Source organism: Tripterygium wilfordii, chromosome 7, assembly GCF_013401445.1.
Source record: "Tripterygium wilfordii isolate XIE 37 chromosome 7, ASM1340144v1, whole genome shotgun sequence".
Taxonomy (NCBI): Eukaryota; Viridiplantae; Streptophyta; class Magnoliopsida; order Celastrales; family Celastraceae; genus Tripterygium; species Tripterygium wilfordii.
This window is the reverse complement of record NC_052238.1, coordinates 16,146,526-16,170,695: the sequence shown is the minus strand read 5'-3', so window position 1 is coordinate 16,170,695 and position 24,170 is coordinate 16,146,526. Positions and strand designations below refer to the sequence as shown.

Sequence of the window (24,170 nt, the reverse complement as noted above, 5' to 3'; positions counted from 1 at the left end):
AAGACTACAAAAGTCTTCATCAAACAATTTATGAGTAATTCAGAAGACAAATATTTCAAATACTTTTCTCTACGCTGCCGAAACAAAACCATACACGACCATTTGCGTTAAATCAAAAGTACACCATGACCCTAGGAAAAAAATCACAGAACTTATATTTCTCTTGACAATCGAATCAATGAGGATGTTACAAATAAAATCTCCGCGACTTTCATGCAATTCTATTATCGATCATCAAAGCACTGAAACTGGCATTTCGTTCTCACTGTCTTGAACTAGTTGTTATAAAAATTACACGTACATTTCTTTCTATTTTTCCTTTGTAATTGCCAGTTTCACAATAATCTTCTGAAAGTGGGAAGAAAAATCTCTGCTCAATAGCCTTTACATTGACTTTGCAAATACACCAAGGCAGGAGAGGAAATCGTTGCTACCATTGCAGCTTCCCAACTGAGTGCAGATAAACTGAAACTGAGACAACACTGGGAACAAAAACAAAAAACATCACTGTAGCATTTTAAAAATGGCGAGAATTTTTATCACCACCCCTTCCCTCCAAAGCACACATACGCATGTAACCCGAAAAAGGGAGAAAGTGCGCGTCCAGGTTTGTGTTTGGAGCGTATGAAATTAAATATCATAAGGTGCAGTATATTTCCATGAAAACCATATTTTTTGCAGTTTATATCATTGAAAGGTCTAAACGACTCCATGTTGGACATGGGCAAGCAGGAAGAAGAAGTAGAGGTGCAGGACTAAACAATTAGCTAACTTACGTTGAGCCAAGGAAGAAGGCAAGTGAAAGATGAAAGCCAAAAAGAAACACAGAAACAACTGCTGTGAGAAGCATTGCCACTGAAGTAGAGTACACCTGCAAAACATTTGGTAACTAGTCAGTATCCAAAATACCATTCACAAATGAAGACGTAGTGCTGATGCATGGACTTCCATTTCTAGACACTGCACCTGAAATAGGTCAGAAACACCAGAATTGAACTTTTGACAATTTTTTTTTTCAGGAGGAAGGTAGGAAAAATGAAAAGAAATGGAACGATAAAAAAACGGAAAACATAAGTAATTGTCAAATCAATAAAGCAAGTAACATAGGATTAAGCCTTATATGTAACAACTCTTCAGCCAAAGATGATCCTGATTCGCCACCAACAGCGCAGCATCGGAACATCATAACATCGTAGATGAACCCAAAATTAGGGAAGTTAACAACTATTTTAAAGACTGTAGCAGACAAATCAATGCGAGTAGATTAATTTTCAAGTTCGCAGTCATTTCTTTTAAATCATGCCTCAGATCTCCATCATGTGTTCACCAATTAAGTGACGAGATATTTAATTGAGGTAGATGTCTGGGCCTAATAATAAAAAAATACAATTCATTTACCTTTACAATATTGTCCGCATACTTCATCACCATAGATACAGCAATGCCACTGTAAAGAAGCACATTATGTCTAGCCATTGAGTGAGAGCAAAATAAAAAAAATTTCTAAAAAAATAACAAGATGGAACGTATTGTCAAACGAGAAAATCCTGAATCAAACAAGAGGATGTTCTATTTCATCTAGTGATTCCAAAGTGTCTCATGATCACCCATTAAAATTCAAGGGATTCGCAAAACATATAGATTCATACTCTATCACAATATAGAAAACAAAGCTTGCGATTAACTAACTACATTCATAATCCGAAAAGAGATATGCGTCACATACCTGAGTGCATGGTTAAGAATCATGAGAACTGTAATGAATGAATATCCATGAAAGAATCCCCTGACAATAAAATATCACCCGTGAACATCACAGCAGACATGGAAGGTTTCAAAGGTACTGACGAATTGATCCACAAGGACCACAACAAAGTCATCAAAGATATCAAGAATAAATAACTGTCAGGAAAGAACAAAAATGTCATAGTTACTTGTTCATGACAGCATCAAAATCTTGAATCAGTATTGCAACAGCATTGAAGACCATCCCAAAGACATACAACCAGAAGTTCTGAACATTTATGTTTCTTGAAGGACGCTTTTTCATTATAGCCTGCCAAAAGTAGAACCAACGTTTGAAACTAAAATCAATTCAAGGCTACCAAACTCAAGAGTCTCATTGTCTGTACTCATTAGAGCTCTGCATATCCTCAATCAAAATAAAACATTAAGTCAGAGAATTTAACTAAAATTTAAAAAGTCACATCACCTGAAAAATTTATGAATGCCAGTATCGTTTGACACACAAACCATGTTTCAAAGAATTTTGGGTAAAATACTAAAATGTGAGGTTAAATAATCACCTCAGTATACACTCCAGCAAACCCACTTAAGAGAGCCATTACCTGCAAAACAATTATCGCTTTTAGGGGAACTAACATATATGATATAGAAAGGTTTTTACAAATTTTTGTTTCACAAGATAACTCTTCTGAATAATTGCTGTCAATACTCACAATGGCCATTATCCAACCTTGAAAAGGTGTCTGAAGAACATGATCAGAGCTGCAAACAATGTCCGATTGTAAATTACGTCATAGTACTTTAATTGAATTAAAAAAAATATAAAGTTTCAAGTAACGCTTATGCACATTAGAAAGAGTCAAAGTAATTTTTCCTTATCCAAAGATACTTTTCTCGTCCATGAAATATATGTTGAGTTTCTGTTAAAGTTTTTTTTCGGATAAGTTATGTTTTTTATAATTATTATTAACTTCAGAGGAGGCTCAAACTTGGGACGTTTGCTTTGTTCAAATCCTAAGGAGTATACTCCCACTAGGCTAAGAGATCTTTTTTCTGTTAAAATTATTATACTTGGGCTCATATATAACATAAAATTCTTCATCTAAAACTTGACGGCAGGTTAGGTTGTCGACAAATACAAGCAGCTTCAGCATCTACCATTTTGAACATATATGATAAATGTTGGGGGATCCAAAAACGAATGTGTAAAAAGAAAAAGAACAGTGACAAGACAAGACAAGCTTCAGATGAATCCAGTCAAAAGAGGTACTTGAGAAGGGTTTATGAAAACCCTTACTTGGAGTTCAGTTGTGCAGTGGTGCAGCCAGCACATAGTAGAACGAAAGCTGCCCATTGTATCTCACTTAACCTGAAATTAAAAATGGTTAGAACAGAATGCAAGAAAACAATCTTGTAAAGTCCTTTTTTGCTCATTTCAAAGTGCACTGGACTTTTTGCTCATCAAAACAGATCATTTGCCTCTCCATTTTGGCCACAGAGCACAGCAACTGCTGCGCTCCATTTTTTCATATTTTTGCTTGCTTCTTATTATTGCAATGAAGAACATTAGATTTTATAATATCTGGAAGGAAGAAACATGAAAGGAATGTATAAAAGACATTTCAATTATCTTTCTATGCCAGCCTTTTAAATTAATTAAACCACGACCAAGTTCCTGAAACAGAGCACACGGAAAATATGAATCAATAAATTTCATTCATTTACTTTGTTATCATGGTCCTCATAACATATACTCAATCAGAGAGAGTGACATTACAAGAACATAGTAAGGAGAGCTCACTTTTTCTTGAGTATTATTCGGTATAGAACACCTGTACTGATAATATTCAGGTTCTTCAATATCTGATATCCCGGAGCATCCACATAGGCAAAGATGTAATACTGCCATATGATATTGCAAAGCACATGCAATCACAACCCAAGCAAGAAGAGAAATGCTATTGCTATGATGATATAGACACAAGGCGGATACAACCCACCTGAAGTAGATTCTTAACAAGGTAAAGTGCGGCAGGAATGGGGTAAACACTGACTTCGTCAAATGTCGTACTAAGCCTGGTAGCATGACGTAGGTGAGAGAGCAAGGTATTACAAACTTTGAGATATAAAACTCAGCGTAAGGCATTCATCTTACTACAGTATCTTAGCACGAAACGGAATTGAAATAACCTGGTATCTTCAGTAACACCTTCATTTCTCCATATCCTGACTAGAGCTAAAAGTGACAATGCACACTTCAAAGTCTCCACCTAATTCCATTAGATTTGATAAGTGGTCCAGCTTAAGCAATGAAAAAATAGCAATTGGAGAAGAATGAAAATTTGGCTTACCATAAAATTGGCAGTGGTAACACTGTACTCATACTTGCCAGCCCTCTTGGACCAGACAATAAGTATTGCTTGTGAACTTGTAAGAAGAGTCAATGCGAAGGTAACAGTTGTCCTGATCGAATGAGGGAGGAAAATAGCATAAGAAAACCCTAGAGTATCAAGCATATTGGAACAAAAAAAAAAAATGCACAACAATCTTACTTGCGCATCCACCTGGACCTCTCAGATGCTGCAATGTTCGCTGCGAAGAAAAAACATAAAATTGGTCTCTAGAAGCATATAAAAGTGGCGATGAATTAGGTTTCTTGATTAAAAACCTGAAAGGGGTTTGCCTCCTAAGCTCTCAATATCATCAGTAACAGAAGTCCCATCTTTATCCTGAAATTTTGAATATTCACGTCACAACAATGTATTAAAAGACAAATCACTTCAGCAAGCAAAGGAATTAATCAAATTTCCAGTGTCTTTGGGAAAATAGTTCATTCCAGCTCCCAAATAAAAAAGAAAAAGGAATAGACCTCGTCCTTAATCTTCCTGTACTCCATTGTAAAGTATCAATCGAGATTTCTTTCGCTGTCTCCTTTGTCTGCAAATATAATCGTCTATTTCTTGCGGAGCAGCAGGAGATCTCCGTTACAGTCCTCGGCTCCTCGCCAACTGAAGCCATGAATGAGTTGCCAGATGAGTTACTGGGCCGCTTGGGTTAGCCAATTGGGCCTCAAAACCCATGATGGGTAGTCCATTTAGGAAAGAACTAAAAAAAATACTGGGCCTGTCAGACCCGCACTGTAGGCTAGGCCCGGCCTTTGGACACTTAACCTGCCGGGTCTTATGTTTTGAGATTCTTTGCCTTGGTCAGGCCCAAAGTAGTCATTTCTGTTCAGACTTCAAAGGGATCAGTGCAAGAATCCTGAGTCCATGGTTTGCAGATAAATTAAAAATTTGAGGAGGAATATTCCGTGATTCCATCACCCTTTCTCTCTATCCATCAATCTTCTCCTCCTCTTCTCCTCTTCTCCTCTTCTGCCTTGTGTGACGCCAAATAAACGCTGACAGAGAGAGGGAGAGAGGGGGGAGGCAAAGGCGTAAAAAATGGCATTAGCAGCAGCCAACAGTATTATCTCCCAAAACAGAACCTCCTTTATACATCTCACGAATCTCCCATTCCACAAACACCCTTATAAATTGTACTCTCACTCTCAATTTAAACGCACCCATCAATCCAAACTTCCATCCTTTGTCATCTCTTCTTCCGCAGCAGGAAACGCCGCTGTCTCTGATGTTCAACTTCGTGGCTCAACTTCCTCTGACACCACCGCTATTACTTGTAAGTTCCATCTTTCACACTCCCTTTTCCTTGTTCTGAAATAAAGTCATTCCTTTTTGCTCCAATTTGATCAAACCATCACTTCTTTCAATGATATATTTGAATTGCAATCATTATCTGAAATTAGGTTAGAGAGATGCTAAGAAATATTAGGTTTGATATCCATGAAAGATTGATGGCCGTGGCAATACCATAGAGTAATCCTATTCTGTATCTTTATATATCCATATAAAAAGTATAATGAAGAGATGGAAAAAAAAATGCTCAAGTACTCATATTTACCATGTGATGATGGGAATATTGGGATATGGTATAGGTATTACTGTTTTCAGTTGGAGCAACCCCCTTCGGAATTAGGAATAAACTAATTTGTATCGTGAAACCATGAAAAGATAAACAAATATAGACAGTTTTAAGTACGAATTGTTGTTAGTTTTAAGTATGAATTGAGAGTCTTTTTTGTGTGTGAATCGAGTTGATTAACATCAAAAGGGGTCTTGCAACTGGTTTGGGATCAAGTCTTTTGATGAGCTTAAACTGATTCTGGGTGATGCCTCGATTCATCTGTCTTAATCTCGCTATAATTCCAGTTCTTATTTTCTGCTTTCTTTCTTACCATAGTCTTCCTGTTCTCTGCTAAAAGCATGGTCCGAATTTGCTAGAAATGTGTCTGGAGAATGGGATGGGTTTGGAGCAGACTTTACAAGCGAAGGGAAGCCAGTCGAACTTCCGGAATCTGTTGTGCCAGAAGCTTACAGAGAATGGGAGGTCAAGGTTTTCGATTGGCAAACCCAGTGCCCCACACTTGCTCAGCCAGACAACCCTTCTATGACTTACAAGACTATTAAGCTACTTCCCACAGTCGGGTGTGAGGCTGATGCTGCCACACGATATAGCGTTGATGAAAGAATTGTCGGAACTGTAGATAATAAAGTTCTTGCTTTTGCATATCAAAGTAGTGGCTGCTACGTGGCTATGTGGCCAATTCAGGATCCCAGGATGCATAAGTTATTAGAGTTGGAGTACTGCTTGATCAATCCTCAAGATCGGGAGTCTCGTGTAAGGGTAGTTCAGGTTATTCGTTTAGGTGATACAAGCATGGAACTGCAGAATGTTAAAGTCTTCTGTGAGCAATGGTATGGGCCATTCCGAAATGGTGAACAGCTTGGTGGATGTGCCATTCGTGATTCTGCATTTGCATCCACGGCTGCCATGTTGACTTCTCAAGTTGTTGGTGCCTGGCAAAGCGCCAGTGCTGTTGCCAGATTCAGTGTTTGTCAGACTGTGAGTTTTTAAACCTTTTTCATTGCTGAAGCATCACGCATTAGAAACTTGAATTGTTTGATTTCCTTCCTTCCTGATTTGTTTTTGTTTTGAACTTGTCCTGTGAATGGCAGAGCAACCTTCAAGAACTTGTAGATGACAGTGAGCAGAAGACAACAAGAGATGAACGCGACCTGATATTGCTTCCAAAGCAACTCTGGTGTGTATTTAAAGCAAATGAAGATGGTGAAATGTTCAGTGAGGCTGGGTGGCTGTTAAACAATGGGCACGCTATCACATCAAGATGCATATTCTCTGGCGATGCGAAGTTGAAGGTAAAGACTATACATCAATCTGGCATAGACTGTCTTTTGCCGGTTAAAAATGTCTATCAGTTTGTGCTTGTTTGGACATAAATTGGCTTTTTTTTTAAAATTTTATTTCCTGTAGGAAATTTCAATATCCCAAGAAATAGCAATTTCAGGAGAGTAGCAAATAAACAACAGCGGTAACCAGCCTCAGGGTAAGGAGGTAGACAACAGCTTTATTCGATTAGTACATGTATCTGAGTTGGGCAGGAATTCAATCAAGAAAATAGTGAATGGTTGCATGGTTGTTATGGAACATCATGGTTTTACCTAGTCCGGAGGACATCATTGTGAGTGGTTACTTGAAATGCATATAGAGATTATGCAGAGTTTAATATGAAACCTAATATTGATTATCAACATGGCATTTAGTTGATGTTTGATAAGAAATTTTGCGCACTTGACGTGTGTACCAATCCATGAGAAGACTCCAAGCTTTCGAAGCAGTATCATCTCTCTACCGAGGGTCCTCGTAGGACACTTGATCAATATCATAATATCAGTAGTTCAGAACATTTTTTTCTTTTCTCTTTTACTTCAAAAATCAATAGGAAGCTTCAAATAAAGCACCTAAAAGTTACCAACCAAAGATTCATTTACCAACTCTCAAGTCATACAACTGACAAATGCACACACATATTTCAGCAACAGATCAAGTGGGAAACCTCCAGGCCAGGATGTCCAAAACTGCTTCTTGAGGCTTTCGTGCTAAGCATCCTCACTCAGAAGGCTTTGCAGTACAACCTGTCAACATTTGGAGTCGGATGGATATATTTTTTATAGCTCCATAATGAAAAACTCGAATAGGAATTAATTTAATTCAATACCAGACACAAAAAGCAATGAAGCTAGCATCATTAGCCTGATATTCAGAAAAAATGTATTGAGGCAAGTTTTCAATGGCTGAATCCGTATTCACATTTACATTTGTCTTCAAACTCGAATAAAAAATTTAGAGAATCCTACATAAATCATATAACTGTAAATAAGCATCAAATTATCAGTTTTATCAGTATACTTGCTAGTCGTTTGCAAAGCTTGCAAGTCTAAAAGTACCTCCATGTTCCATTCAAAAATAGGAACTACATGTTCTTTTGATCTCCCCTCCTTTTAATCTTAAATATCCAAAATGTGAGACCTGTTAGAAGCTATTCTATAACAGAAAAGAAAGCACCATTTTGTACTGAAATTAAATGGTACAGGGGGAAATTGTAATATGACAAAATCAAACAATAACTGTACACTCACAATGTCCATAATCGGCAGCTAATGAGTACCTGGTGCATCTATCATTGTCATGGTCAGACTGCTTCGGATAGTTCGTCTACCAATACCGGCATTTCCTTTTTGCATCATCGCAACGAATTCCCCATAATCAATCCTTCCATCCTAAGAAACAAAAAATAGCCAAAAAAAGTTAAATCCGGTGATCAACAATGAATGGAAATGGGAAATTAAAGCAGCAAATACCTACATTTATGTTATATAAATTTTTATCAGAATTTAGATGGGATCATCATACATCATCCAGTCCCTCACACAGCAAGACAAATACACGTGCATACACACTAGTATCACACCCATTCCCTGAACCATAGGCATTATCTGTAATAGAAAGGACCAATGTGGACGGCAAGGCACTAGAGAACAAACTTGAAGCCTCAAGCTTATAATTAAAAGTCCATTCATATGTAGGAATTCATACAAGAACCATCCAGTCATTCAGATGCATCCCGCACATTCACTTCGAGAAAATAGGTGCAGAGAGAAAGGCAGATGTAAATTAAGATCAAGTTTAGATGACTAACATTATCTTGATCAACCTCTCTGATGATATCCTCAAGTAATTCATCAGGCATGTTATGTTCATGACAAGCTGCCTGAAGCTCATCAATTGTAATATATCCACTTCCATCCTTGTCAAAGTATTGAAATGCTGCCATTAGATGTTCCTCACGTTCTAGTTTGTTAAGATGGATGGTTGCAGCAATGAATTCTCCATAGTCTATGGTCCCACTGTTGTCCACATCAGCCTGAAAAAAAAAAAGTACAACTAATTAGCCGAGTGCGAAAAACTCTACAACTGAATTATAATTTATAAAATAAGCATAATACAATATATTCAATATCACCCTAGTAACGATAAATTAAAACTATTTTTTATATAAATTCCAATCCTAAAAATTTTTGCAAGTAAACTAAATCCAAGGAATACCAAGCAAGTACTGTGCAACAAAACCCAGAAACACAATGAAATTTTAAGAAAATAACTCAAAAAAAAAGAGTCAAACCTAGCACAAAGGCTCCTGCAGTGGTGGGAGGGTCTGGAAATGAAATAATAAAAATAGTAAAATGGAAAAGTAACTTAGAATTACACAGTCCTTAACAACTACAGAAGATGTTTCTTTCTTTCTTCTTCTTTCCTATTTTTTTCCTTGCCTGAAAGAACAAAGAAGTCAGAATTTCAGTCTTGAAGCAATTGTCTTACCGCATCCATAAGGTTTCGTATCTCTGTATCATTCATTTGTGAGCCATATCTTCGTAGACCAGCTTTGAGTTCATCGAATGTGATTGCACCACTGTTATCAGTATCCATTGCCTTAAACATTTCTCTCAATCCAGCAATCTCTTCCTCAGAGAGGCTTTCCGCTATTACCTATAGCAAAAAATAGGCCAAAGACCTCGTCAGAATTAGGTCAAGTTTTTGGCCTTGGAAAGGAGCATACCAGTCAACATCAAATATATACATTTTAAACAAAATATAGAAAAGCAGCTATATCAACATACAAGTATCATTCGCATATACTTACCCGCAAAGCCATTTTCTTTAATTTGTTCATCGCAGAGAATGTTTTCAGACGAGAAAGCACAGCTGCATCTAGTGCCTTGTCAGGAGCAACTCCATTTTCACAAATCCAAGGATGACCTACATATAAGAGGAGGAAGTATTAGAAATCTGATCTTGAGATGACAACAATTAAGTGCACTAAGATAGCATAGGTAAAGGTAAAGGTAAAGGTAAAATAGTAAAAAATAAACTCCCGTGCATAAGCCTCCAGCAGTGGGCAGGGCTGGGGATAACCATATAATATGTGGACAGGGTTATTTTAGGAATTGAATTTGTAACCTCTAGTAATGAATATGGTGTCAGTTGTACCCCTACAACTCTACCACTAAGCCACACGTTCGTCTGTGCACTAAGATAGCATAAGTACATAACAAATATGGTGTCAACTGCACAGAATCTTTCTGGTGGTCAAATCCTAGAAGAAGAAAAAGTTCTTAGAAGGGAATTGTATTTATTACAAAACTATTTAACAAGAATTTGGTGGGTCTGAGATATTAGAACAAGTATTTTCTTACTCCTGCGACACCGAGTCATTTCAAGTTGGCGTATATATTAGAGATGCATTTCCAGTAGATATGCAAGCTACCATTGATAGTAATACATATCAATCAGAAAGCAGTTTCAAGAGACATCCCAAGCTTTGTGTGTAAATCACACACAGTGGTGTTATGTTGGTTCTATATACTAATAATTTGGTTATCGCCTGGAATCATGTGCGTAGTAGTTATTATTATCATCAGAGCCTTTATCCCAACTACGTGAGTCTATAAAAAAAAATCATCGGGAAGCTACCATGTGTATTCGTTTCCGCCATTCATTTCCATCTAGAATCATACTTTCATCAATTCTTATTGAATCCATATACTTTTTTAATACTTCAAGCTATGCCCTTTTAGGTCTTCCTCTAATCATGTGCATGGTAGTAAATAAGGAAAATTAATCACAAATTCGGAGAGTAGCTTCTTAAATTTCAACCACAACAGAAAAGTTCTCTAGAATATCCAGAAAAAAAATGTTAAACATACATAGCACTTCATGAGCAGTCAAACGTCGTGAAGGCTGAGAGCATAGCATCTTCCTTATAAGGTCCTTTGCACTGTCCGATATAAGGGGCCATGGGTCTGAATCAAAGTCGATATGTCCCTTCAAAACAGCATCAAATATTCCCTGCTGTGTTTCTGAACAACATGCAAATAAGGGTTTTAGCATAATTCACAATCACGTAAAGCAAAAGGTTCATTCTTGTTATGGCGGTACACCCAAAAATAAACAAATTTTGCATACCTGCCCAAAAAGGTGGTACACCACTAAGCAATATATACAAAATCACCCCTGCTGTCCACACATCTGCTTCTGGCCCATAATGCTTGAGAAGGACTTCCGGGGCAACGTAATAAGGACTACCAACCACGTCAGTGAAAACTTGACCTGAAATGGTAAAGGATTTAGAAAGTTGAAGAAAACACCGAGTTCAATATAAAATTCTTTTCTTTAATATGTATGATATACAGGGTGAAAAGTTCAATCCAACAAGATCATCTATGGGAAAAAAAAACTAACCATATAAACAAGTGCAGATAAAATAACTAGGGTGCATCAGGTAATATCCAGTCTTTTGTTTTTGGTAAGAGGCAATATCCAGTCTTGTATGCACTTAGATTCAAACACAAACTATCCAACACCTACATTAATATAGACATCCATATAATTCAATCTAACCTGCCAGAAAAATAGGGAAAATGTTAGGTACCTGGTTTGAGGAATACAGACAGTCCAAAATCAATGGCTTTGAGAGAGAAATCATCGTCTTTGTTAACCAACAAAAAATTCTCTGGCTTCAAATCCCTATGCATAACCCCTAGGGAATGACAAGCCTCAACAACCCCGACAATGATCTTTGTCAACTCAGCTGCTTTCCTCTCACTGTAGTGGCCCCTCTGGATAATTCTATCAAACAATTCACCACCAGCACAAAGCTCCATCACGATATGCACATACAAGGGATCCTCATATGCGCCTTTAATTGTCACAATGTTCTTGTGACCAACCAAATGGTGCATTATCTGAATCTCCCTTCTAACATCATCCACATCCTCTCTAGAGATCAATTTCCTCTTGGAGATGGATTTGCAAGCAAACTCAATGCCCGTGGCTATCTCGGTGCATAGGTAGGTAGTACCAAATTGTCCTTGTCCTAGTTTACGACCTAGTGTGTAAAGATCGTGAATGTTGGCAGTCTTATGGCCAAGAACATAGTAAGCCTGGGTGTCAGGATTCCGTCTCATAATGGTATCTTTCTTAGTGGGGCTCATGGCAGGTAAATGGTTCTCTCTTTTGGAGTTATCTTTGGAGAAATTGCTGGCAGTGGTGAGGCTGGAAGGGGAATGATCGGAATTGGAGCGGTCAGAGGAATTTGTGTTGCGCTTGGAGGTAGATTGATCGTGGGGCTGAATGCCCTGAAATAATTCTCCTTTGAAATATCCACGGCATGCGTTGCCCATGAAACAGTCGATGTTCTCCTATGTTATTGGTATTATTACCACACTTCATTCACTGCTTCTTCCTCATAAAAAATGCGTGCCATCAATTACACTGATGCATACGAAAGAAAAATGTTCATAAGCAAATCAGTCCAGACACAGAAAAAGAAACCTCAAGATCAAACATGAAAAAGTTACAGCAATATTCCCTAATCCACACAAAAGCAAAAGCAACCCATCTCAGATCAGACTCCAAATCAGTGTTTATTTCAGCAAAAAACTTAATTACTTTCGTCAAAATTATAGGAGAAGGAAGATAACTACCACTTTACCAATATTTGCGTTGTCAGGGTTACAAAAGAAAACCACAATCAGGCAACAATAAAAACCAAATCTTGAGAGAAGCCCACAAAAGAATAAAGTGAAAGGATCAAGATATAGATTGATACCATTACCAGCATATAAAAAAATAATTTAAAAAAAAAAGTGATAGAGGAGATGGATTTGTACCAGGTGGTAAGGAGCAATGAATGAGCAGCCGTCAGAAAGAAACAAAGAGTTGAAGATTATAAAAGTGGGTAAGAGCAGCTGTCTATTCAAAGTTTCCAAAATCTTCAAGTTGATTATTGAGTTGATGTTATTGCCGGGAAACATCATCGGATGAGAGTGCTGACCAGCTAACCTCCCCCTCTCTCTATTATTCGGCTTTTTAATTTCTGCACACCAGCATCATCGAATATAATAATTTGGATAATAATTTTTACACTACAAAATGAAAATATTAAAATGAAAAGCCAGAAAAAGGAAAAATAGTAAGAAGAAGCAGAGATTCACCGTTGACCCTGATTGGTGAGGAAGAGAGTACACAGCGGAGAGTAAATGATCCAACAGATTATTGGTTTCACTGGTGGGTGTTTGCCACGCGGGGTTTAAGTGCAAGTGGTTCTTATTCAAACTGCGTGTGCTAAAGGTCTGTTTGGTCAGATCATTATGGTGGTGTTCAATATAAATTTTTTTAATGTTTTCTTTAAAAATAAAATTTTGTCTAATTTCTTGAGTATTAACTCGTTTCAGCAATAAGAGCATCTGCATCAGTTTCTTAACAGATTCCCTAAAATACAGACAAAATGTCACTTTCCCCTATTTTACAGATTCCCTATCCAATCAACACTGCATCAGATTACCTATCATATTCTCTATTGCATTAAAATAATATTTATTTCTCTTTCCTTTATTTATTCTATTCATATAAACTACTTCTATTTAAAATAATAAATTAATTACATTTAAAACAATATATTAATTAAAATAATAAATTAATGTTATTAAAAATTAGAGAAAAAAATTGAGGAGAGAGAAAGAAGAGAGAGAAAAAGTGAGGAGAGAAAGAGGAGAGAGAAAGAAAGGAGTGAGGAGAGAGAGAGGAGAGAGTGAGGAGAGAGAAAGAAGAGAGAGAGAGAAAAAAAGTGAGGAGAGAGAAAGGAGTCAAAATGTGAGGAGATGAGAGAGAAAGAGATGAGAGAGAAAGAAGAGAGAGAAAGAAAGGAGTGAGGAGAGAGAGGAGGGAAAAAATGAGTAGAGAGGAGAGAGTAGAAAATAAAGTAGTAAAAAATATTATTTTATGTTTAGGGAAGTGAATAGTGGTTCTCTAGATGTAGAGAACTACTGTTCATATTCTGTAAAATAGGGAACCTCTAGGTAATCTGATGCAGACCTCTATTTTGACAAAATCTCTAAATTTTACATACAGACTCATGTTTAGGTAATCTGATGTGGATGCTCTAAGGTTAGGTGTATGGTTCTCCAATTCAAAAACAGAGTAACCTAAAGCCCCATAATTTATCAAGCTTGTTGAAGTCAAAAACAAATGGTCAATTGTGAACTGCAGGACAGACGATCCGCAGACTGCATGGTGGTGGTTGGCAAACATCAGTGAGCTTGTACTCTGGTTGCATATTACCCTACCGGGGAAAAAAACATGTATCTTTGCTAGGATGCTAATTAAAAGTATGATTTATGTGCTATTGAATTTTCTATGTTTGAGTTGGGTAATTAATCTATTCTTCCCGCTCGAAACACAACAGTTTTCAATCAGGATCAGAAAAGATCGAAGAGATCACGAGCGTGAGTTCTCTATTGGAAGTGAAACCACAATCTATCTGCATCAAGGGCAAGTGGGCAATTACTTGCTAATAATGCAAACCCAGATTCAATGATTCAAGCTGTCTTCAGAATCCAAACGAGCATGAAATAAGGAAAACAGCTTGGATTTTATTCAATAAAATTGTATATCAACATTGCAATTGAAATGTTGTCATAATACATTGGTTTTTCAAGTATCATTATCATAGATATACATATATAGCGGTGTTGTATAGACTGCTAAATACATTGAAATACCTATAACAAACTTCGCTTGGCTAAGATATCTCTACCCAAACATGGAATGACTATATGGGGCATAATACTAAAGGACTATATGGGGGTACAAATGATCTGGAAAAGAATTAGTTTGTTTTGTAATACAACCAGGATGGATTCAAGAGGCCAACTACCATCACTTTGCCTCTCACGAGTCCTGAGAAATTTCCCGATCTATTCTCACCGATCCATCCCGAGACTCATCGTCTTTCATATAACCATTAAATGATGACGAATCTCTACGTTTTCTCTTTGATCTGCTTTTCCACTCATCTTCCTTTTCATCTGCAAATGATAAGAATGTCTGCAGGCGTGAAGAAGGACCACTCCCTTGGCTAGATGTCAATGATTCATCAGGCCGGTGACGGCTGAACTGCCGTAACATCAAGAAGAAGTATATGAGGAGAGCAAGCAAGAATGCAATCCCACAGATCAGATATAGCCCCCAGAAGCTCTTTAACTGAAGCTGTTCTGAATCAGCAACAGAGTTGTGGGAATCACAAGCCTTCTTTGGTGACAGCCACTTTTCATGGATCTTCTGAAGCTCACCATTCTCAGACAAAGCAAGAATGGCAGTTGACATGTCAATGGCTAAAGGCGAATCTCTGGGAAATGCCTGGGAAACGAATAAAGAAATGTACATACAAAGAGTACAATCAGAATACACTTTGTGGAGACTTCACAATGGGTTAGGCAGAGACCCCATGCAAGAAAACATTTTGTGGCTACTTCAAAAAGGATAGTAAGCTTAATGATAAAAACTTGAGATACTTACAAATCCCCACCCACTTTTGGTGAACTCTTGGCCTCTAATGGAGAAAGCACAATGGTCCGAGAGGAAGCGCTCGACATAAGGTCCTTCATCAACTACTGCAGCAACATTTCCCCTCTTAAGTGCAATAGCATATTCTTCAGGTGACCCAAGTGGAACAAGTCTATGTTTTGCAATATTTAGTTGCTCACTCAGATAATTTTCCACAAAAGATCCAACTTGGAATCCAATACGTTGGTTGCTTGTCACTAAGCTGTCAATCCCTCTGATGGGTGAGGATAACTGTTGCACTGTGAGGATTGAAGTCAGGCTTGCAGTGTAGCTTGAGTTAATTATCAATACGACAAAAAGCCAAATGATCACCACAAGGCGACCCAGTGTGCTTACTGTATTTTCTCCTGAATGACAATGTACAGAATTGGAATGGTTGGTTTAGGTGATAGTCAATTCGAGGTCAAATTTTAGCACTAATTGCCAAAAAGAGGAACTTACTGTGGGAAAAAAACATAGTAGAGAAGCTGAACCTGCAGGGAATAACAAGTAACATATTCCAGAAGTTAGAAAAAACATTTCCAATGAAAAGGGATGCTGCATATTGAATCTTAACTACAACAATTGTAAAACGCAACATACAATATTGCCTAAACAGTTCTCCAATTTCCTTCTCTTATCACACGCCTGACCAGAAATCTTGACGCACAGGTATGACTTTTCTCATTCATCCAAATAAAGGAGAAAAATCATTCATCTGCTTGTTCATATTATGGTTTTCAGCATGATATTAGAAGTTAAAGCCGGTAATGAGGTTTATGTTTCAATCATATACACCATATTGGTTTATATACGTAGACATGAATGTACATCAGTGTTTGTCGAATGATTTTTTTGTACTCACCAAAAGATTGTGGCAATCTGTTTCTTAGGAGGGCCCCGGAACTCATCGTTAGTTCTGTGTTCAAGAATCCATACAACAGATCCAACAATAAGGAAAAAAACTGCCGTGACACCCCACATCAAAGGAGTAAATGGCCGCAAGAATGTCCATGGGCTTGAATTCAACTTCCTGACCGGTGCCACCACAACTAGGCCAGACTCGATATATGGCTGAGTGAAATCCACAATCTTTGTCCGGTTTGTGACAATTGCAATGTCACCCACAGCAGCATCAAAGTCCTGAAAGAACCAGTCCACAACATCAGAAGAAACTACACTATTATTCTTTCATACATAATAAAACATCTTTCTCTTCTTTCCATTTTCACATTTATGCTGAATTTTACTTACGCCTGATAAGATCTTAAATACAAGATCGCTGTAGCTGGGATTCTTCAGACCATCCCCGAAAGGAACAAACTTGTGTGGAACTGGATATGGAAGCAATTTTAAGGCAGCAAGGAACACATCTATGCAGTATCCTTGGACTATCTCGGTACTATTGACTTTTGAGACAAAATCTCGATAACTAACTCGGTTTGGAACTCCTATTCTTAACTCCCTTCCATTGTTTGCAAAAACCCATCCACGAGGCTTAGCTGTCCCTCCTCCAGGCCATACCACGTCTAATAGATGTTGGCTTGAAAATGAACGGTTTGGTGGTTTCTCATAAAGTGTCTCAGGGGGCACGACAGAAAGGCCAGAATAGTTGGACCAGTATCCAATCTGCTGATGATTGCTTTCGACTACATTAATGATATCATATGAAGGATATAGCAGCGATCTATCTGGATTAAACTGAATAGGACCTGTCACACCTGTCATATTGATTTGCAAAATGTTTTTAAGCAACTGTTCTCCTCCATCAAATACGTTCAATGCTTCAAGATTCAGAGTTCCTCCTCCAATACCACTTAAGTTTGAATCATTCGAGAATGAAAAGGAGCCATTCTGATCTAAAAGCTGTTTTACAGCATGTGCAATCATCCAAACGGTGTCATAGCCATATAGACCATAAGGGTTCAAACCAATGGAGCCATTACTCAGCTGGTTCCAACGCGACATAAATGCTCTCTTTCTTTGTGAATCAGGAATGTGAGGGCGAAGTGTTAGAGATCCATGGAGAGTGTTGGCTGTCTTTGAAGACAGTGCCAAAGTTGAGTCAAGAACAGTAGATAGCCAAGTAGTAGCTATCCATACATAGCCATTCTCCATCATGCCAATACTCTTGGCCACATCAAAAACCAAGAGACCTGTTCTTTTGAAGGTACTTAGAACAATTACTCGCGATTCCATCTGTTGAACCTTGACCAATTCATTCATAACATCACTGCGGTTTGCTGTTGGATCCGGGGCAAGAACTGCTTTATAGGAAATTTTGCAGCGCCTCTCTGCAAGCTTATCACCTAAGATAGTAACAACATTTCGGCTCTGATCGTCATCGCTATAAATAGCAACAACCTCTCCCCAGCCAAAATAGCTGACAATGTCAGCAATGGCGGTCATCTGAAACTCATCATTGGGGGCTGTCTGGACAAAGTAAGGATACTGTAGAGGAGTCAGGGTGGGGTCTAGAGCTGTGAATGATAAGAACGGAACATGAAGTTCATTTGCAAGATGTGAGAGTACATGGGCCATAACTGCATTTTGTGGACCAATTATGGCTACGGTATCAGCCTCCATGAACTCTAATGCTGTCATCAACAGAAAACATGAAGCTTGAGAAAAGAGTTAACCGGAGAATGAGACAAAGTAACGTGAAAATAGGCAAGTTTGTGGACACCTGAAAACAATACCAAATAAGAAGCATGCAAAGGACGGCACACCTACCACCAATGATGCTAAGAAATCCATTGAACTTGGAATCATGGATGGTTATAGACAATTTCCTTCCGCCAAGAAATCTTGGATCGGAATTTATATCATCCTCAGCAGCCTTCAAGGCAATCCGTGAAACTTTTCCATTAATAGAGTTAAGGGTCAAGAGAGCTCCAATTTTTATAACATTGGGGCCTCGAGCTGCTTCCGAAAATGATCGAACACAGAGAACGAGAATTGACACAAGCCATACCAAATTCATGGTGATGCCTTATGTGATACTACCTATCATCCAAAACAAAATAGAGAAACGCATAAATGAATAGATAGAGCGCTCAAAATTTAACTACTAAATCACACTTGCCGCAACTTATGCTAGAAATAACACAATTTTTTATAAGAAGATAATTTTCCAGAACATCCGGAGAGAATAACAAATCAACAGCCTAAGGCATGAATAATCAGACAAATCATCATTGTCCAAGCCAAGAAGCAACCTTAATCAACTCAAAATGAAACCCAATTGGAGTCCCGCATAGTCACATACATACTAAGAGCAAATTTTATTAAAAAAAAAATAGTTAAAGGCATGTGATAAAGCAAAAGGCGGAGAAAAAAGAGGGAGAAAGAGAGAGAACAAACTTGTCCTGCTAAAACAAGATATAACAAATGAGAAGTAGCTGCCCATCAAGAGGAAACAGACAAAAAGTGAAATTTCAGGCGATTCTGGGTGTCACGAAGAATAAGCACTCACCTCAAGACCAAAGGACGGAAGAAATTCTAGAGGAGGAGCGTTGAGGCATAGAGACCACCCATCACTAGAGAGGTTTCTGTAAATGGAAATAAAAGATAAAGAAGGCAAAGCAGGTGGGAAATCACAGAAAAGGATGGTAGGAGACTTTTTCCATCAATTTAAGTGCATAGTAATGAAAGAGAGAATACTTGGAGAAGCAGAAAGAGAACAACTTGGTGGGTTGGGTTTCCATTCCACTTACTCTTGAAAAGTGAAATGCTGGAAATAGTTGCAGATGTTGGAGGCGGAATCAGCAAATTGGTTTAAAGGCAGCGTGAATTGTTGGGTTGGGAGAGCAAATGCCAACCTCAGGAGGAGCATCTTTTTTTCTTTTTTTGTCTTTATGAGAAACAAACGCAAGATCTATGCACAGTAATGCTACAGGAAGACATCAACACAAGTAGACAATGACTCTTCGAGTGAACGTAACCTCTGGTTTATGGCAATGTACAGGAGAATTAGAAAAGAACAAAATTGGTTTTTTTAAGGGATTTTTTTTATTTGGATTTTTTTATGCCATTTAATGTAAGTGATGATAATAATGATGGATTGGCAGCTTGAGTGTGTTTGGGGAGGATAAGGGTAGGCTGCAATTTCACATTGTAATTGCGATTTTGTCCTCTTCGTTTTTGGCCAAAGATGACTTTATCTGCTGCTTCTTTGCTCAGCTGATTCCTTTGATTCCATGTTTTCAATACTTTTCATTCCCATAGATATTTGGAGAATTATAAAAAAATAAATAAATTGATAGTTAGAGAAATGACGCATTTAGTTGTGGTATGGTGGTCCAGCCTTTCTCACCATCAAAATTCAAAAGTCCCAAGCTACTAAAAATTGCTTGACATCATTAACACTACCATTCATGTTTCATCATGAACCCCTTATAAGTGTCAAGTGATTGGACACCAATTTCCTCCAAGAGAATGATTATATATCAACTTAGGAGGATCTCTTCGTACCTGGTCTTGATGGAGAGGTTGCAAGGGATGGATGCCAGAGAATGATTATATATAATATCAATTTTCTATGTTGTGTTGTGATGTTGTCTAATATCTAGATAAGAAGGACCATTAGTTGTATAATAATATCTAATGATTTTACTAAATTGTTTGTATATAGGGAAATTTTCACGACTTCCAATTGGCATGTCATAGTATTTGTGTCTTATCATGTAATAATCGTGTTTTATCCAATTATCCTTTATGAGTAGTTAGGACAATAGTTGGGTTTCATCTCCCCAGCGAGCGAACATCTCTAGCATTCCTATTGATTACCTTTTTTACATAAAATTTGCAGTTGTAAACAAAATCGATTATTGGATAAGAAGTTTTAGCTTGCTTCCTTTCTTTTCTTTTTTATCGGTGGGATATTGGAGAAAACGGAATCAAAAACTAAACATTAGTTCAAAAAATCCATTAAAATCTTTCACCAAACGGCGGTAGTCATGAACATGAATGCTTTGAAACAACATTGTAACCTCAATCGAAAATCCTCTCCCCAGTTGCAAATAGCAAAAACACAACAGAACTAAAAATGCAGAGTAACCCTGGTATTAAAAATACCGCTCTCCAGCTTTCGGGGCCTGAGAGATCTGAATAAGAACTTTTAGCTGCCTCAAGCAACCGACCAGTCAAGTCAACCCCAATAATTCCGGCTAATGTGCCAGCAGTGTTTGAAACCCCCATCAATATTCCTGCATATCTCGGGGCAATATCCATATGGTTCACAGCAAAACCAGCTCTTCCCAGTGCCAAAAAACCAAGAGCCACAGAAGAACAAAAGACAGCACCACTAGAACTCCTAAAAATGGGCAGTGCTATTAATGCAAGAGAAGCAACGGCAAATCCGATTGTGTTTAAGAACTTCCGAGTTTTCGTCACGGACAAGATTCTCATTGTTATCAAATGATCAGCAACCACACCACCAATGTTTGAGAATATGAACATGTTTAGATACGGCAACATTTTAGAAGAACCCATTTCTTGGAGACTGAGCTGGAGGCCCAGCTCAAAGTACGTTGGCAGCCAATTCATCAGCACATAAAGGGCATAATGGAAAGTGAAGTTATTCACCACAATTGCCCAGACTGGCAAACTAATTAAAATTTTCTTCCATGGAATTTTGGCACTTCTGACAGTACTACCTTCATTCTCCATTTTTATCCTCTGAATTCCTTTGACTGGCAGCAAAGATTCCCCAAAACCAGCCGCAGTAGCTTTTGGATGCTCAGACCGAGGAGGGTCACTTGCATAATTAAACCAAAGTAGAGACCACATGATTCCTAAAGATGCTTCAGCAAGAAATACTGACTGTGGACCTTTGAACTTCACCAGGCTTGGCAAGAAAAGCATCCCAGTAGCAGCACCTAAGTACATTCCAGATGTTGTGAGAGAAACAGATCTAGACCTTTCGTGGGGTGGAACCCACTGTGCCAGGACAGTGTGGATTGATGGGAATATGAACCCTTGTGCAACACCAACAAGCAAGCGTGCAATTACCAGTATCACAACCCGATTGGGATCTAAGGGTACTAAAAAGCAAGTTGATGACCATAATACAAAGGAAAGGAGAAGAACCTTCCTTCCCCCTATTTTCTGAGCAGCCCATCCTCCAGGCACCTGAGAGCAGGCATACCCATAATAGAAGGCAGAGAGCATCATGCCTTTGCTTGATTGATTTACTCCAGCAGAATCAGCCGCAATGGTATATGCAATCGAGAACCCCACACGTTCTATATAGCAAACACAAGTGCTAATGAAAGTTAAAATGACAATCAAGTAACGCTTTGGGAATTTTAAAGCCTTCATACTTCACCGTTGCGTTATGTGAATATTGCAGCATATACCATATAGTTAGTGGTCCTCAAATGAAATCACATTCCAAAAGCTTGTCTTTTCTTTTCTCATTCGTTTCTCGAAGTAGCTAAAAATGCATGCAACCAAGATACCAGCACAACCCTATGAAGAGAGTTGTACAATTGAGGTTAGGCAGTACAACAGGAAAACCAAAAGGCAAAACACAAATGACTAAATAGCATAAAAAAAATAATACTATTGTGTTCAACTGAATAGCATGATATTACTTTTGAAGAAATGTGACCACTACTAGCATATCAGAACAACCGTACGATGGAAGCTGAAAGCATACAAGAAGAATAGGGGAATCAACATAAACTCCATCAAAGCAGTAAATGACTTAGCAATATGTACCATTTTTAGCATCGATAGAAAATCCTCCCAACTACATTCTGCCAAAAGCTTTTGTACATTACTTAGCAGTTAACGCCCATTAAACACAATCCCGCTTGATCATACGAGTCACACAGTTCATACAAGTCATTGATTAAAAACTCTCCACTTCTAGTTCTTGTATAGCCCAAATGGCACAGCCAAGGTGCATTTTGTTCATTAGTAAAAGACCTAACAAGCTCAATTCACACAAAAAGGATTAAAAAATAAATACTTAAAAGTCACAAATAACAAGGAGGTCTGACCAAGGGCTTCTAAATTCTAATACGGTGAACGAAAATTCGAACAAAAAATGTAACAGCAAACAATAGTTTAACTGCCCAACACTAACTATTACACATAAATCACTGTTTATCCTTCCATCTCAAATACACAGTCTTTTATCTCTTCCTTACAAAAAAAAAAAAAAAATGGTGTTCATGTAATCTGCTCACAAGCAAACTTCTGAATGAGTTAAGGATTCTATGGAGCATTCAACGCAAAAAGATCCCAGTACAAATCAAGACCAACAGTGAAATGGGTATAATAATCGAGATCAAATAGTAAATGGGTGCTCACACAAATGCGCAAAAGGTATCATTAAAAAAGAAAAGCCCTAAACTTTTGCTACGAACAAATTTTGTATCCTAACCGAACCAGTAGCCTGTGAGGAAGGAGGATTCTTGAACGATTCGACATGGTTGGACAAAAATCAAATTTTAGGAAACAATAACCCGAAATGATAAGCAAAAAGGACAAGGTACCTCAATTGGAATGAATCACTGAATTCTTCTTTGCCAAAAGCTTCGATTGGGTCTGGAAATAAGACCCTTCCGGAGAATGGCAGTGTCAACGAATCCACATTTTGCTGATTTCAGAGTAGATGAACCCTACACGAGAAAGAAGAGAGAAAGAGAGGGAGATTTTGGGAAGTCAACGTGATATAATGGGGGGTTTTGTCAGAGTTGAATCAGTCAAAAGAACTTCACGTGGTTGGTGTTGCTCCTCTCAAGTCTGAAAGAAATAACCAATGGGTAGATGAAGCTCTACACTTTAATATCATCAACAAAAACACAATTTTACCTCCCTTGGAGTCTTGCTGATGAAAACCAAGTACAAGAAGCACAAGAGGATAAATATGTGATAAAAAAGATATGTATTAATGTATTTAGTATTTATCTTTTAAATTTACAATTCCTCTCACGCACAATTAGCTCGGATTAGCTTTTGCACCTTGTTTATATACATGTATAAACTATCATATTTTATCCGAAATTTGAGTCCAAATATTATTTTTTTTGTCCGGTTTAAAGTCTGGTTTGAGTCCAAACGCGAAAATTTTGTCTAATTTACTTGTCCAGACCCTAACCCGGATTATGTTATTATCTAATTTACTTGTCCTCCGTATTTAAACCAATCCGGATTTGATCAATTAAGTACATTCAAAATCTAATTCATATTAGGGTTCGGACATGCAAAAATTTTATAAATACATATTTTTGTTCGACCCATAATCGATTTTTTTAATCTCCCCTAGTTATAGTATGGCCGGAATAAACTTTTAGCTTCAACCCCTGCCTCCCTTATAGTATGGTGCATAGCCTAATTATATAGGGGTGATCCTAGTAGGTGGCGTCAACAAATCTTTATTCTCTTCAGAATTTTTTAATAAATTAGATAATCCCCTCCCTAGTCATTTTCTCCATTTGAATAAAATTTAATCATATCATTATTAGAGGAGCAATTATTGATAAATAAGTTGATTTCACAATGGCCAATGTTAGATACCTCCAAAATTTGACCCCCAAAAATTCCCCAAATCT

General features: G+C 37.8%; 5 protein-coding genes across 11 annotated transcripts; 1 reads left to right on the top strand and 4 right to left on the bottom strand.

Annotated features, from left to right (window-relative positions):
- Positions 1-132: 132 nt before the first annotated feature.
- Positions 133-4,750, bottom strand: LOC120001557 (CMP-sialic acid transporter 4-like). The gene is made up of 15 exons (XM_038849938.1): positions 4,616-4,750; positions 4,415-4,475; positions 4,299-4,338; positions 4,098-4,209; positions 3,937-4,016; positions 3,747-3,822; positions 3,548-3,648; positions 3,044-3,115; positions 2,460-2,508; positions 2,307-2,348; positions 1,935-2,056; positions 1,727-1,786; positions 1,399-1,447; positions 777-871; positions 133-482 (listed from the first exon to the last, which is right to left on the bottom strand). The coding sequence occupies exons 1-15, from the start codon at positions 4,640-4,642 to the stop codon at positions 431-433; spliced, it is 1,038 nt and encodes a 345-aa protein (XP_038705866.1). The 5' UTR covers positions 4,643-4,750; the 3' UTR covers positions 133-430.
- A 328-nt stretch (positions 4,751-5,078) lies between these two features.
- Positions 5,079-7,411, top strand: LOC120001428. Of its 2 annotated transcripts, none has more exons than XM_038849756.1 (4): positions 5,079-5,424; positions 6,068-6,708; positions 6,822-7,022; positions 7,138-7,411. In XM_038849756.1, exons 1-4 carry the CDS (start codon positions 5,190-5,192, stop codon positions 7,177-7,179), a joined length of 1,119 nt encoding a protein of 372 aa, XP_038705684.1. In that variant the 5' UTR covers positions 5,079-5,189; the 3' UTR covers positions 7,180-7,411. The 2 variants fall into 2 exon arrangements, with proteins under 2 accessions (XP_038705684.1, XP_038705685.1); XM_038849757.1 differs by having other exon boundaries at positions 5,240-5,424; positions 6,046-6,708.
- Positions 7,412-7,554: 143 nt separating this feature from the next.
- LOC120001427 (calcium-dependent protein kinase 26-like) lies at positions 7,555-13,074 on the bottom strand. 4 transcript variants are annotated; one of them, XM_038849752.1, is made up of 9 exons: positions 12,894-13,074; positions 11,654-12,495; positions 11,188-11,331; positions 10,929-11,081; positions 9,866-9,981; positions 9,544-9,711; positions 8,864-9,088; positions 8,333-8,444; positions 7,555-7,799 (listed from the first exon to the last, which is right to left on the bottom strand). In XM_038849752.1, exons 2-9 carry the CDS (start codon positions 12,402-12,404, stop codon positions 7,774-7,776), a joined length of 1,695 nt encoding a protein of 564 aa, XP_038705680.1. In that variant the 5' UTR covers positions 12,405-12,495; positions 12,894-13,074; the 3' UTR covers positions 7,555-7,773. The 4 variants fall into 4 exon arrangements, with proteins under 4 accessions (XP_038705680.1, XP_038705681.1, XP_038705682.1 ...); XM_038849753.1 differs by lacking the exon at positions 12,894-13,074 and adding an exon at positions 12,716-12,836; XM_038849754.1 differs by lacking the exon at positions 12,894-13,074 and adding an exon at positions 12,708-12,812.
- A 1,606-nt stretch (positions 13,075-14,680) lies between these two features.
- LOC120001426 (glutamate receptor 3.2-like) lies at positions 14,681-19,484 on the bottom strand. Of its 2 annotated transcripts, none has more exons than XM_038849748.1 (7): positions 19,082-19,484; positions 18,340-18,612; positions 16,861-18,203; positions 16,472-16,749; positions 16,069-16,100; positions 15,580-15,974; positions 14,681-15,420 (listed from the first exon to the last, which is right to left on the bottom strand). In XM_038849748.1, exons 2-7 carry the CDS (start codon positions 18,587-18,589, stop codon positions 14,953-14,955), a joined length of 2,766 nt encoding a protein of 921 aa, XP_038705676.1. In that variant the 5' UTR covers positions 18,590-18,612; positions 19,082-19,484; the 3' UTR covers positions 14,681-14,952. The 2 variants fall into 2 exon arrangements, with proteins under 2 accessions (XP_038705676.1, XP_038705679.1); XM_038849751.1 differs by having other exon boundaries at positions 19,323-19,484.
- A 1,020-nt stretch (positions 19,485-20,504) lies between these two features.
- On the bottom strand, positions 20,505-23,388 carry LOC120002884 (probable anion transporter 5). 2 transcript variants are annotated; one of them, XM_038851741.1, is made up of 3 exons: positions 23,112-23,387; positions 21,966-22,077; positions 20,505-21,851 (listed from the first exon to the last, which is right to left on the bottom strand). In XM_038851741.1, exon 3 carries the CDS (start codon positions 21,778-21,780, stop codon positions 20,599-20,601), a length of 1,182 nt encoding a protein of 393 aa, XP_038707669.1. In that variant the 5' UTR covers positions 21,781-21,851; positions 21,966-22,077; positions 23,112-23,387; the 3' UTR covers positions 20,505-20,598. The 2 variants fall into 2 exon arrangements, with proteins under 2 accessions (XP_038707669.1, XP_038707668.1); XM_038851740.1 differs by having other exon boundaries at positions 20,505-22,077; positions 23,112-23,388.
- Positions 23,389-24,170: the final 782 nt, after the last annotated feature.

What these genes read in the sequence shown, in the direction of transcription:
- LOC120001557 (XM_038849938.1), bottom strand. Translation starts at nt 4,642, where the DNA reads ATGGAGTACAGGAAGATTAAGGACGAG. An exon ending in AGGAGGCAAACCCCTTTCAG is followed by an intron (nt 4,339 to 4,414) that starts GTTTTTAATCAA and finishes TTTTCTTCGCAG; the next exon opens with CGAACATTGCAGCATCTGAG. An exon ending in TTGCTGGAGTGTATACTGAG is followed by an intron (nt 2,057 to 2,306) that starts GTGATTATTTAA and finishes TACTTTTGGCAG; the next exon opens with GCTATAATGAAAAAGCGTCC.
- LOC120001428 (XM_038849756.1), top strand. Translation starts at nt 5,190, where the DNA reads ATGGCATTAGCAGCAGCCAACAGTATTATCTCCCAAAACAGAACCTCC. An exon ending in TGACACCACCGCTATTACTT is followed by an intron (nt 5,425 to 6,067) that starts GTAAGTTCCATC and finishes CTCTGCTAAAAG; the next exon opens with CATGGTCCGAATTTGCTAGA. An exon ending in CTGGCGATGCGAAGTTGAAG is followed by an intron (nt 7,023 to 7,137) that starts GTAAAGACTATA and finishes TATTTCCTGTAG; the next exon opens with GAAATTTCAATATCCCAAGA.
- LOC120001427 (XM_038849752.1), bottom strand. Translation starts at nt 12,404, where the DNA reads ATGGGCAACGCATGCCGTGGATATTTCAAAGGAGAATTATTTCAGGGC. An exon ending in GACTGCTCATGAAGTGCTAT is followed by an intron (nt 9,982 to 10,928) that starts GTATGTTTAACA and finishes TCTTATATGTAG; the next exon opens with GTCATCCTTGGATTTGTGAA. An exon ending in TACGAAACCTTATGGATGCG is followed by an intron (nt 9,089 to 9,543) that starts GTAAGACAATTG and finishes TTTTTTTTTCAG; the next exon opens with GCTGATGTGGACAACAGTGG.
- LOC120001426 (XM_038849748.1), bottom strand. Translation starts at nt 18,589, where the DNA reads ATGAATTTGGTATGGCTTGTGTCAATTCTCGTTCTCTGTGTTCGATCA. An exon ending in ATTTCTTAGCATCATTGGTG is followed by an intron (nt 18,204 to 18,339) that starts GTAGGTGTGCCG and finishes TGTTGATGACAG; the next exon opens with CATTAGAGTTCATGGAGGCT. An exon ending in CCAAAAGTGGGTGGGGATTT is followed by an intron (nt 15,421 to 15,579) that starts GTAAGTATCTCA and finishes TTCGTTTCCCAG; the next exon opens with GCATTTCCCAGAGATTCGCC.
- LOC120002884 (XM_038851740.1), bottom strand. Translation starts at nt 21,927, where the DNA reads ATGAAGGCTTTAAAATTCCCAAAGCGTTACTTGATTGTCATTTTAACT.